The 14,163-nt window shown below is 35.8% G+C and overlaps 1 protein-coding gene across 1 annotated transcript in view; it reads right to left on the reverse strand.

The window, feature by feature from the left end:
- The window catches only part of CSMD2 (CUB and Sushi multiple domains 2), a 994,819-nt gene that overhangs the window by 88,065 nt on the left and 892,591 nt on the right, over window positions 1-14,163 (reverse strand). Inside the window, exons 45-47 of the mRNA XM_031962095.1 lie at window positions 8,889-8,969; window positions 3,226-3,339; window positions 96-284 (exon numbers count right to left, since the gene is read on the reverse strand). Coding sequence (XP_031817955.1) covers window positions 96-284; window positions 3,226-3,339; window positions 8,889-8,969 — 384 coding nt within the window. The remainder of the gene's footprint in view (window positions 1-95; window positions 285-3,225; window positions 3,340-8,888; window positions 8,970-14,163) is intronic.

A 14,163-nucleotide genomic window follows, 5' to 3' on the forward strand; every position in this document is an offset into this window, starting at 1 on the left:
CTGCTGCTCCTATGGAGCTAGAACAAAATGGCCCTTCCCTTCAAGCTCTGAATGCCTATCCCCTCCATCTGTCCCTAACCCTTATAGTAACTTACCATCAAAGATTTCAAACTCATCGTACTGTTTTTCGCTGAGGAAGTACTCCACTGTGAGGGAGACATTGTAGCCAGGCTCTACTCTCACTACCCAGGAACAGGTCTGGAACTGGGGGTAGCTTCCTGGGTAGCTCTGACTAAGAATCACCCCAGTAGAGTCTGTCAAGAGTTCATCCATTGGGCAGCGCACTTGGTAAAAGAAAAACAAAACTATTAATAGCAAGACATGAATACCTATGAATCCTTTGTATAGTCCTTTGGATTTATTCTCTTAATTGTATGGCAATTAAGAGAATGGTAGGAGTTGGAGGGAAGACATGGGTGTGAGAAGCTCCCAAAGGGCTTATCGTCTCACAATACTCACAAGTGCAATTAGTTTCCCCAAACTTATTACATATCATACCAGACAATAATCCTTGTTATTGATGAGCTTCTCTAAATATTAATTTTAATAGGGACTTTTTCTATGGCCACAGAGTAGATTACACACTTAAGACTGTGTATCCATCTGGCCAAGAATATGGTGGGTCTTACTGCCTGACCAGTGATATATGTGACCTACAGAAGTGGAGGAAGTTCTGAATCCGATAAAAATAAAATATGAACAGGATTTTAGAACTGGAAAAGTTCTCAGGAGGGAGGCTATCTTGTCGAAGACATACATGAAAAAAGATTCCCTTTTCATTATATCTGATGAGTGATCATCCAGCCTTTGCTTAAAATCCTCAAACAAGTAGAAATGCATTTCCCCTTGGGCAGCCCTGTCACAGTAGTGAAGTATGAAATAAGTACCCACAGTAAGTATTATTGCCTGTCTCAAGGTAATGAGGTTCTTGTACCATAAAGTTTCATCAATAGGTCTTGACTATCTCTACTAATGGAGAGAAGTAAGGCTGCAGATTATTTATAATAGTTGCTAATTTAGAAATACCTTCTCTGTGCTTTTGGAAAGCACTGCATCAAAGTTGTTAGCAGATTTCCTTTCTTAATGATATATTGAGAGAAGGTTCATGAGGAGGCTCCTATAAGATGCAGGTTAGCATAGGGAAACCAGCCTAGGATTAAGAATCAATTCCCCAAACATCTTCACAGTTAAAGGTTCTGATAAAGGCCTCATTTCCAAAATATATAGAGAGCTGACTCTAATTTATAAGAAACCAAGCCATTCTCCAATAAATAAATGGTCAAAGGATATGAACAGACAATTTTCAGATGATGAAATTGAAATCATTACCACTCATATGAAAGAGTGTTCCAAATCATTATTAATCAGAGAAATGCAAATTAAAACAACTCTGAGATACCACTACACACCTGTCAGATTGGCTAAGATGACAGGAAAAAATAATGATGAGTGTTGGAGGGGATGTGAGAAAACTGGGACACTGATATATTGTTGGTGGAGCTGTGAACGAATCCAACCATTCTGGAGAGCAATCTGGAATTATGCCCAAAAAGTTATCAAACTGTGCATACCCTTTGATCCAGCAGTGTTTCTACTGGGCTTATACCCCAAGGAGATACTAAAGAAGGGAAAGGGACCAGTATGTGCCAAAATGTTTGTGGCAGCCCTGTTTGTAGTGGCTAGAAGCTGGAAACTGAATGGATGCCCATCAATTGGAGAATGGTTGGGTAAATTGTGGTATATGAATGTTATGGAATATTATTGTTCTGTAAGAAACAACCAGCAAGATGAATACAGAGAAGCTTGGAGAGAATTACATGAACTGATGTTAAGTGAAATGAGCAGAACCAAGAGATCATTATATATGTCAACAATGATACTGTATGAAGATGTAATCTTATGGAAGTGGATTTCTTTGACAAAGAGACCTCATTCAGTTTTAATTGATCAATGATGGACAGAAGCAGCTACACCCAAAGAAAAAAACACTGGGAAATGAATGTAAACTGTTTGCATTTTTGTTTTTCTTCCCGGGTTATTTCTACCTTCTGAATCCAATTCTCCCTGTGCAACAAGAAAACTGTTTGGATCTGCACACATACATTGTAATATACTAGGACATATTCAACATATATAGGACTGCTTGCCATCTAGGGGAGGGGGTGGAGGGTGGGAGGGAAAAATTGGAACAGAAGTGAGTACAAGGGATAATATAAAAAAAATTACCCTGGCATGGATTCTGTCAATAAAAAGTTACTATAATAAAAAAAAAAGAATCAATTCCCCTATAATCCACTAATGGCAGAAGCAAATATTTAAAAGCTGTCTACATTTCAGTTGCTCCTGGCCACTGGCCTTCTCCTACTTTCTCCATGTACAGCATCCATGCAACATAAGCCTGCTTCTCTTTGAGCTCTTACTCAAAGTGCCTTGGATATAGAAGCCATAGACTTGAATTTATACTTTGATCCACAATGGGCACTATTTGTAGGAAGATATATAATGTTTTGCTTTGAGGAGGAACAAGCAGCAAATATGGAGTAAATGAAAGATTAGTTAACTTATAAATTATATTTTATGAGAAGTTATGACAATATACCAGGTTGACACTTTCAAGACCTAAAAAGAGTATTTGTGTTGAGAGGTAACATAATCAATTTCTTCCTATCAGATTCAGTTCTCAGGAGAAGAGAATTTCATTTACAGTTATGCCAAAATTAGTCAGAATTTAGAAATTTGGAACTAATAGTCAACTAGTAGCACAGTCTGATTCTCAGGAGAGGAAGGCTGAGGCTCCTTTACATTTAGAAGAAGGTCATAATCATACCTGTCTACTCACTTACATTGAGTGGGAATTTAAGCTAAGCAATTCATCAGTTATGATTTTCCATCCCCCTCTTGATCCCATGGAAGCTAAAGAAAAGGTAGGGTAATCAGCTGTCTCTATAGACTTTTAGTTCATTGGTACTAGCAGTCAGGGTTACTTTGTGAAATGAATCTAACTCTCATAAACAAGTACTGCATGGCTAATGTCTTAAAACTCTATACTGAATAGATAGAGATTTGGGTTCTAAAGTCTTCACTGAGAAGTACCGAACAAAAACTCCCTATTCAGATTAAACCCTCAAGATAATCTCAGCATCTCCTCCTGCCAATATTCTGAATTAATGTCATGGGGATTTCCCATATAGGAATCTGGGGAATAGAATAATTCTTGGTAGCTACCTTCACAAGTTGGAGGTGGTCCTTCAAACTGAAGATGAGTCCCAAGTTTGCATGTCAGGATTTCACTTCCCACGAGGGAAAAACCAGGAAGGCACCTGTATCTCACAATGTCCCCTGAGAAAGAGAGAACAAGCCTTCTCTAGAGACAAAGCCAGTGAATTTCCTCATTACAGGTTAACGTAGCATAGAATCTTACAGCTGAAAGCGACCTGAACTCAACTAGCTAGACCAACTCATACCTAAATAGGAAGTCCCACCTATTACTATACCCCTGTCAAGTAAGACCCCAAAAAGAAGAGGAATCCATAAACATCCTAAGGCAGCCCATTTCACTTTGGGAGAGTTGGGATTCTCAGGAGTTTTTTCCTTTTAACAAATTAAAATCTGCTTCTGTGTACCTTTGTTCCATACCCTCTGGATTTGCCTTCTGGGGCCAACAGAACATGCATTATTCCTCTTTTATATACTAGTACTTCAAATACTTGGAGATATATATTATCCTCTCTCCCTCCCCAAATCTTTTCTCCAGGCTACACATCCCATTTCTTCAATTGATTTCATATAATCTATTCTCTAAACCCTTCCATTTCCTGGTCATTCTCTAAACACACTCCAACTTATTAATGTCTTTTCTAAAATGTGACATCTAGAATTGAACATAATATCCCAGACAGGGTCTGACAAGAGTGAAGCAGAGGAAGACCCCCCTCCCTTGTTTTAAACCCTATTTCTTATTAATACCATCAGAGATGGCATGAACTTTATGACTGCATGTCGCTCTGCTGACACACATTGACCTTATAATTCAATGAAACTCAGATATTTTTCAGAGTAAATATCGTCTTGCTACTTCTTCCCAAACTTATACAGTTGATATTCTGTTTTCAAGAATAGGACTTGACATTTATCCCTATCAAATTTCATCTCATTAGTTTTGGCTCATCATTCCTTCCTGTCAAGGTATTTACTAATACAATGTATTAGTTATCTCTTTTAAATTTGTGTCACCTGGATCAAATATCAATTCCATTGCTTGGCATTTAAAGCTTTCCCCTATCTGGCTCTAACTTTTCCAGATCCATTACACATTATTTCCTTGTATTAATACCATAGTTCAATAAAACTGGCTTTACTGTTCCACATACATGATATTCCATTTGGGTCTCTATGCCATGGCACTGGCTGTTTCCCTTGTGTGGGAAGCGAGTGTGATGGGAAGTGATCCTCATGCCCTGTTTTAGAATTCCTTCAATTCCTTCAAGAATTCCTTAGTTGAAGTACCTCCTTTTGACATAAAGTCTTTTCTGATTCTCTTAGCTTCTAATGCCTATACAATCTCTCCCCTCCAAAAAATCACTTTTATCTATTTTTATACATCTGTATGTATGCAGGTTATTATTGGCAAGGCAGTAAGTAACTTAATAGAAAGGCCTTTTTTGTTCATCTTTGAATCTTTACCTCCTATGAACACTTAAGAAATGCTTCTTGATCAATCTAAAATTTTAAAATACTTTATGTATTCCTTCATGCAAGTCATCGATAAAAGAGTTGAACAGCATAAGGCAAAACTCACATCTGTGTAAGACTCCACTAGAGATTTTCCTCCAAACTAACATTGATCCATCCATAGCTACTCTTTGTTCAACTATTCAGCCAGCCCCAAATTTACCTTTACATCATGTTCTAAAGGATAGCACAAGAGATTTGACAATTGCATACATAGTAGGGATTGGCAAATATGTAATAATCTTATTTTTGTACATTCTGTGAGCTAAGGATAGTTTTTACGTTGATATTCAAGTTTTCTTTTATTTAAATAAAACTTTGTTTTATTAAAAATGTAAAAACCGTTCTTAGGCCCATTCAAAAACAGATGATGGGTTGGATTTGGCCTCTATTGAAGTTTGTCCACCCCTAAAATATATAGGTAGAAAGAAAATGAAATTAGTCCAGTATAACTTTTCACAATGAAACTTTGCTTCACTCTGTCATGCCTGAAATATTAAAATGACTTCCTAAATGGTTGCTCTGTCTCATCTTTCCTCATTCCAATCAATCCTTAATACAAGTGATTTTCCTAAAATGCAAGTCTAATAATGTCGTTTCCTTACTTAAAAACCTTCAATGCCTTCTAATTCTCTCTTGTATAAATATATAAATATATCTGCTTGGTAAGCTGGTCCCACCTATCCTTCCAGTTTTATTACACATTATTACTTTTCATACAAATTATAATTTAGTCAAATTGGTCTTTATTCTATTCCTCAAATATAAAATCTTGTTTCCCTGTCTCTGGATTTCTCCCATGGCTTCTCTTAATCTCCAGCTTTCTTGATGGCTTAGTTCTAGGACCACCTGCTACATGAAATTTTTCCTAATTCCCTTAGCTACTATTATTATTTTTGAAACATGTATATATGCTCATGTTGTCTTCTCTGACTAGACTAAAAACTCCCATTGCTTATTCCCATTTCCCTCAATCCATGCCCCCCATGCCCATGTTCCAGTCTAAAGCTACCCACCTTCTACTGCGTTCTCTGGAATGCCTGTTCCATACTGTTCCATAGGCAACAAACTTGCTTTCATCTTAAATCTTTTCTTTTCCCATTTCTTCCATCTTCTGGCTCTCACTGTGACCTGGCTCTCTCCTGATGACACAACCTCCCTGACTTCCTCTTCTAGCCCTGGCTAGTCACTTAACCTCTATTTGCTTCAAGAAAAAAAACTATTTTATAGAAAACATTTCTCTCATTCTCCCTACTAAGTGCTCGAAGATGGAGAGTGGTAATATTCCTTCAGCTTTTTCCTCTGCTATTTTCACTTAGTAACTTCTCTTCCTCTGAAATTCATTCAAGTCACATATACTATCTATTCAAAATTTCAGAATCTGTTATTCTAACAAACTCCAAGAACACCCCCTTTCCCTCAATATGTTCAGTAAGTAGCTCAATTTTTCCTTCTCAACTCCTGTACTCGTACTAGGAGACTTCAACATCAACAAGTCACTTATCCTCAATTTTCTCATCTGTAAAATAGAGATCATAATAACACCTACCTTCCAGGATTGTTGTGAGAATTAAATGAAATAATATTTGTAAAGTTATTAGTATAATGCTAGGCATATAGAAAGTGCTATAAAACATTTAGCTATTATTATTATCCCACTCCCCGTCTTTCAAACCTTTTTATCCTCATTTAAATTTTCCATGACTCTTCTTGCTTCAACTCTCAGTTGAGACTCTCATAATTTGTTGAAAAAAAATTAAGGGGATTCACCAATTTTTCTCCCCTCCTCATCTTATATCATCCAGATACCTTCTTCCATTCTTTTCTTTCACTCTTTCCCTCATATGCTGAAGAATCCCTTCTCCTTGCCAAGGCAAATTCAGTCTTATACACAAGTGATCTCATGCTTGTTTTCTCCAGTAGATCCACACTTTCTCTCTTATCTTCAATCTCTTCCTGATTGCTTCTCTACACCTATAAACATTCTTAAGTCTCCACAATACTAAAAACAAACAAACAAACAAAAAAGAATATCTCCCTTGATCTATTCATCCAATTAGCTATTATCCCATATCTATCTTCACTTTTATGACTAATCTTCTTGAGAAAGCCATCCATAATATATTTTCCTTTATCTTTTCCTCTCACACTTTTCTTGGCTCTCTATAGTCTAGCTTTTGACTTCATTATTCAACTGAAATTGCTCTCTGCAGAGTTACAAATTATTTCCTAATTTACAATCCTAGTAAGTTTTTTTTTTCCAATCCTCATCTTTTTTTGACTTCTGTAACTTTTGACATCATCAGTTACATGCTTTTCTCAGTTACACTCTTATCTTCAGATGTTTAGTCTTTCCTGGGTCTCCTAAGTATTTTCATTATCCTTTGCTGGATCTTTGTCCATGTCCTATCTACTAATCTGTAGGTGTGCTACAGGGTTCTGTTTTGGGACTTTTTTTATTCTCCCTGAATACTATTTCACTTGGTGATGTCATGAATTCAATTATCATCTCTATGATGTGATGATTCTCAAATGTGCCAATCATGTCCTAAACTTTCTATTGAACTCCACTCTCTCATCTCCAATTGCCTATTGGATATCTCAGATTGGATAATCACAGATATCTTAAACTCAACATTTGAACTCATTATTTTCTCCTGAAAATCCTCCCCTCTTTTTAATTGCCCTAATTTTGTTCAGAGTACCACCATCTTCTCAGTCACTCAGGCTTACAACATGAGCATCAACCTTGACTCCTCATTTTCACCTAACACATCTAAATCTGTTGCCATTTCTGTCTTTGTAGCATTCCTTGAAGTTCCTTTTTTCTCTCTGGCACTGCCATCACTCTGGTACACACCTTTTCACTTCAAACCTGGATTACTGTAACAGCTGCTGGTTGGTCTTCCTGTCACAAGACAACTCCAATCTATCCTCCACTCAGCTATGAAAGTGATTTTTCTAGATCACAGATCTGACCATGTCACCTCCCTATTCAATAAAATCCAATGGCTCCTTATAACTTCCAGAATAAAATACAAAATCTTCTATTTCTTTATTAAAGCTCTTCATAATTTGTTCCCCCTCCTCCTATGTCACACATATATCTTTCCAGTGTTCTTACATATTATGCCATTATATCAGCACTCTTTCAACCAGATATAATAGCCTTTTTGGTGTTCCTCAAATAACATTTCATTTATAGATTATTCTCTGGCTGTGTCTCTTGTCTGGAATATATTCTTTCTTTATTTCTGTGTCTTAGCTTCTCTGTTTTCCTTCAAGTCTCAACTAAAATAACACTTTCTATAAGAAGTCTCTCCCATATTTCTTTCTTTCTAGTACTTTCCCTCTGTTGTTTTCATTTCAGTCTGTATATAGCTCATTTACACATAGTTATTTGCATGTTGTATTCTCCATTAGATTCTGAATTTCTTCTCAAGAACATCTTTTTGCCTTTCTTTGTATTTCCTGCAATTAGCACAATATCTGGCACATAGTAAATGCTTAATAATATTTAGTGACCAAATGACTTTCTTTTTTTGTCTTGTAGTCTTTTTTTCCAAAACATAACAGTGCCAGGCATAATAATTATACTAAAAATATTCATTATTTGATTGCTTCCTTTACCTCCCCAACTGAAGTGATCTCTCATCAACTAGACTTTGAATTCATTTTATGCAAACAGTGTATTTTGATTTATATCACATTATCCATAGATAGATCTTCTCTCCCTTGAGTTCATTTTATATTTTGAGGGTTGTGACTGCTTATTATTTAATCTTGGTATGAACTGATCTAATGCTTATTGCAAAGTGCATTATAATAGAAGGCACTTTAATAATGTTTACTGAATAAATTAATTTGTTAACTAAAAATGCCCAAATCATAAGAATTCTCAGCAGGAATACCCAATGTGACCATGCAAAAGACATGCCTCTTGAATACCCATAAAGAGTTTAAAAATCTCCTAAATAAGCAGGCTGGCCAAGCTTTGTTCAGAGAAAATAATTCTCCTCTGTAGGAGTTTGCAGTTGAGTTCATTTCTTCCAGAAAGCCCCTCCCCTGGATGTCTTTGTTTCTAGATGCTCCCAAGACTAATATGACTGAGCAAAGCTTCTCTGGTTCTGGCTAAAACACAGTTCAGGAGATGCTACCTATGTTAAATTCTTCATTTTCAGTGATGACTTCAGCATTGGGGAGGATGGTTGGAGGAGGACACTTGGAGAGCTGATAAGCTGAAAAAGGGGGAAAAACAGCATGTTAGTATATGAAATTAATTTAATCAGAATTTGAGACACTTTAAAAAGGACACCTTCAGCCTAATAATTTGCTATTTCCTTAGAATTAAATTTTAAACAACAAGTTGTCTGTATCATAACATAAAAATAATTTGAACTGAATGTGAGATTGGGAGAAACATGTGGTAAACATTATAACTAAAACATCATATGCATGGAATTCCTTGTAGAAATTATCTCTTCCAGGTTCTGAATCTTCAGTAGATTGGCTAAGGCAGTCCTTTTTTTTCCAATAGAATTTTTCCAATTGTAGGAGCTAAACTCTGAATCAACAAGACATGGTGATCCTTATCATACTGATGTATGTGATATGTGGCTGCTAGAACATGGTGATTCTGCACTTAAGATCATGGGTTCAATAAGTACATAGACCAGCTAATTCTACTCTTTTCCATGGCTACAGCTGAGGAACCTCACCCTAGCCAATTGTTTTATATATGGACTAAAACCAGGAAATAAAAACTAGCACATGACTACTATTTCTACTTCTGAAGACACAGCTCCAAACTTCAAAATCCATCAACCGTGTGGAAGGAGGACCTTCTTCAAATTTAAAAGTTTGTATATTTGTATCATATTTGATATGATACACATCATATTTGTATATGATATTTGTATCATCAAATAACACAATGGAAAGAACACTGAATCTGAAACTATCAAACGTGGGTTTTTACCCTGTGTAAATCTGGGAAAGTCCCTCTATCTCTTTGAGGTTTGGATTCTCTATCTATCTATCTATCTATATGCAAAGCAAAGACTGGCTAGTAAAGGGGTGTAATTCAGAGATTAAGAGTTCCCAAGTTATAGTTTGTGAACTTAAAATATTCTTATTTATATTAATGATATAAATTATTAATTATGTTATATTAAATATTGCAATATAATGGGTTTTCTTTGTAAGCTAGTATTGTTTATTTTTGCATTTGAAATATGATTCTAAGAAGGAGTTCATAGGCTTCATCAGGTTGCCAAAGGGTTCATGATAACAAACTGGTTTAGGCTTATTGCCTTTGAATGTATGAGGATCTGTTTTTCCTGATGGGTCAGAGAGAATATTCATGATATTTGGCTAGTTTCAGTCCAACATGTAGGAGTTTAGCTCCTACAATCGGGAAAATTCTGATGAACATACTTCCTGGCATGAGTCACTGAGGGGATGGTACTTTGGTGATGAAGTACCTTCTAACTAGTTGAGAATCTAGAACTAAGGGTGTATAAATATAGTTTTACTTAAGTAATTCCTTGAGAACTTCTCTGGTAGATTTTAAGTAAGGAATATTGTTTGAATTTAGAGGAGATGTCTTTGTGACCTAGCACTGCAATATCTGAGACATGGATTTACCCAGTGGTTATACCATATTTGTAAGAAAACTTGATGAGACCAATGCCATATAGAAAATCTAGGAAGTCCAGAATGCTGGATCCAGAGTCAGGATAATCATAATTTAAATCCTTCTTTAGCATTTCTTAGGTATATGACCAAGCTACTTAGCATCTCTTAGCCTCAGTTTCCTCATTTGTAAAATAGGGAAAATATAAGCATTTGTTTCACAGAGTTGTTGTGAAGAACAAATGAGATTATACACAGAAAACATTTCTCAAACCTGAAGTGCTTAGAAATCGCAAAGTATGAACTCATTCTCCTCAGAAATTTAGGTGATATAACCAAAAATATGTTCCTGTAATATATAGAGTAAAGCTTATTGATGTTAATTGGCTAAATGGAATTGAGGCATTAGTCACTAATGGCTAAAAGTGTTAGAATATATAGGAATGGAAGGTTTAGTGAAAAGACATTCTTAAACCTTCAAAAATACCTGTAGACCCTAAGGAGGAAATGCAGTCTTCCTTGTTTTGGAGGAATGAATTCAAAACACATTCTGCACTGAATTAATTATTTTCACAGTCACTTTGAGATCATTTTCCAGAGTTGCTCTAATAATCCAATCCAATTTGACCCCCAATTTTTGTTTTCTCCCTTCATGATATGAATGAAATACAATTTGATTCTGTTTCTCTATAAGTAAATAATTATTTTTTAAAATAAATTTTAATAAATTTAATAACAATTAATACAACTAAATCAATATTTTTGTGGGATGAAACCAGTAATGAAGATTGCAGTTCTTATTTCTGTTGTGCTTAAACGACTTAATATGGCTAAGCTGTGATAGTCTATACCTAATGTTTAATACATAACTAACAAGGCCAATGAAATGAGGTCTTCCTCTTTTATAACTAGAAAATTATAAGAAGTATCTCATAGGGAACAAGGAAATGGGACATTACTTTTTTGCCATTTCCTTGTCACATTCTTCCTTGTCCTGGTTCTTGTAAATGAGGTGAAGGATTCGAAAGCTAACTTTGCCATAGGTTCTCACTGACACTTGTACTGAGTGGATCAAAGTCACAGATAGATATAGAGAAAAGAATTAAAATTCTGTATTCAATGATCCTCCCATGTCTTCTAAGTATAATTCTCCAGATTTTCTTCTATTAACTTTGGGGCTCATCAGACATACATCTATCTTTAGGTGAATGTCTAATATGTCTACTTAATAATTTGTCTTTGTTACTGGACCAGAAGCTATCTGTTTTGAACTCTATCACCATGGACAAATCACTGAGAAATGCCTTGCCATCAAGTCATATTTACTTTGCTATGTTAGTTATCTTCTCCTTAAGTCATTCTTCCAGGGCTCAGCTTACCTCTCAATTATGAATATACAAATTTTAATATAGCTTCCAAAGCTGATGTTTTCTGTGAAACACAAATGCTTTCTGAAGTTTCATTAAAACACTACAAAATGGTAGGACTATGAGTGACAAGGCAATTATGAATAAGGATATATTAAATAGAAAAAATAAGAATTAGGAAGCTATCCCTGAAAGACAAGAGCATATGTCTTTTTAAAAGTGTTCAAACTTTATCTTAAATACTGCCTCCTTGCTGAAACCTTCCTCAAATACTCTAGCTCAATGATATATTAGTCATATTATACACTATGCCAAAAAAGGCATTTCCATTTCTTTTATTTACCATTAAATTTACTTCAACTCAACATTTATTAATTACCTATTAGGTGCAAGGAACCACATTTGTTTCTCATTGTGTCTACCGACTTCTGAAACAAAATGCCCAAGAACTCAAGATAGTATATTGTCTCTTCTCCCAGAAACCCTATTCCTGGAGTAGATACATAGTGGGCCAGAAAAGACTTATTGAATCAAATGGGCAGAAACTAAGATATACTGAAAAGAGAGTAATAAGGAGGTTAAATTCATGGGCAATTGGAAGAGATGACTCAAAATAATAGAAATGATGATGGAGAAGAACCTGAGAAAACAAAACTAAAGGGAAGGGCTCTCTTTCTTCATAAACTTTAGGTCTGTGTTCTCAAGATATATATATTTGAATAACTCAGGAGTTTCATCTTGTTCATTCAATATTTCTATCTCTCTATTGGGTAAGAGGAAAATTTGTATTCAGTATCTTCAGGGAAGGACAGAGAAATGTGCTGGGAAAAAAAAAGACATTTTAAAAAATAACCAAAACTGTATTTCCAATATAGCACCCTTCCTACAAAAGAGGAATATATTCAGAGATGGAAACTAGACAAATATATATGTTTGGTCTGGACTTGTTCCCAAATTCATACTAACTTTGAGAAAAGTGATGAAATTCTGCCTCTGGGGCAAGAAGAGAATCAGAGACTTAGACCTGGAACACAATAAAGGATTATTAAGACAGAAGTCAGAACAGCATCCCTATTAGATTATGTAAGCTAAATTTTTCTACTATGGGCTGAGCTGCGCATAGTATGAACATGACTAGGATGTCCAAGAAAAGCCCTAAGAGCCAGTGATACTACAATGAAAACCAAGCCAGATCAGAGTCAGACAGTATCCAGTGGAAATTCTGGAATGAAAGTCTGCTGGAAAGTGATTGAGAGATTCCCTGCCTCTGCCTCCCCATTATAAACCAAAAGTGGGAATGCAAGCCCAGAGCCACATACCTGTCCTTCTCTCCACTTTGCCTTTACTTACATCCAAATGGAAAGTAGGATGAAGGCAAAGCTTTCTTCTAAAAATGTGTTTCTTCTTTTCCTCTTCCATTTATAGCTGCAGAATATGCGGCAATGTTTAGAGTGTTCAATTTTTTAACATGTTGCGACACTATATTAAAAGCTAAAGTTACTTGAATCAGTGCCATTTCTGATTACTTAAATGAGAACAGTGAGATGAAGGAAGGAAGGGAGAACAAATTCAAAAAGGAAAAAAAAAGGTTTAAAATATATAGTTTTTGAAACCCAATTTGGATTTTAACAGTGTAAATTGGCCAGGGGTTCAAATCATATATTTAGCTGAGACTAGATAGCATTATAGGGAGAAATGGGACAATTTTGGGAGCTACAACATTCAGAGATGTTCAAGTCAATGATGGTCCAGGTGAAAATTGCACCTCTGCAAAGAGAAAGGGGCATAAATTGCTAGGAGGGAGTTCTTCCTCTACCGAAGGTAAAGAATTATTAGCAGCTCACCCTACATTGTTTTTTTAATGGGTTATACCATCATAGGTAGCCAAAACAAATCTATTCAGTGCTCTTTCTACTCACATGGACTTTGTGCAGAGATAAGAGCATATGGCCTCACTCCAGTATTGCTACACTGTAGACCTGCTCCCAAATGAAAATTCCTTGGACTGACGAGTGAAGAGAAAGGTATATGGATAGGCTAAGATTTTCAAGGCCATGTAAGTGTATACACATGCATAAACATGTGCACTGTACCATATCCAAGCATGCACATTTAAAAATGTCACACACACACCCTAGTAGAAACTCAAAGTCCCAGATTCACTATATGTTTTACAGCTATCAACTGTTTTCTTTTCCAGTTTGTTCACCAGTCTGTCTATAGGAATAATCTCATTCTTTTATGCTCATCACTCCTTCTCATTTCTGTAATAATGATTTACTTGAAATTGAGAAACACCCATATCTCTCTTCTTGGCATCCAATTTGGCTTTTGTCTAACTCTCAGACTTTTTTTTTTACCCACAAACACCAATGAGGGAGATGTCAGGAGGAAGACCTGCCTGCCAAGGCCAGGAGTAGGGTTCATAGCC

Source organism: Sarcophilus harrisii, chromosome 3 (genome assembly GCF_902635505.1).
Source record: "Sarcophilus harrisii chromosome 3, mSarHar1.11, whole genome shotgun sequence".
Lineage (NCBI taxonomy): Eukaryota > Metazoa > Chordata > Mammalia > Dasyuromorphia > Dasyuridae > Sarcophilus > Sarcophilus harrisii.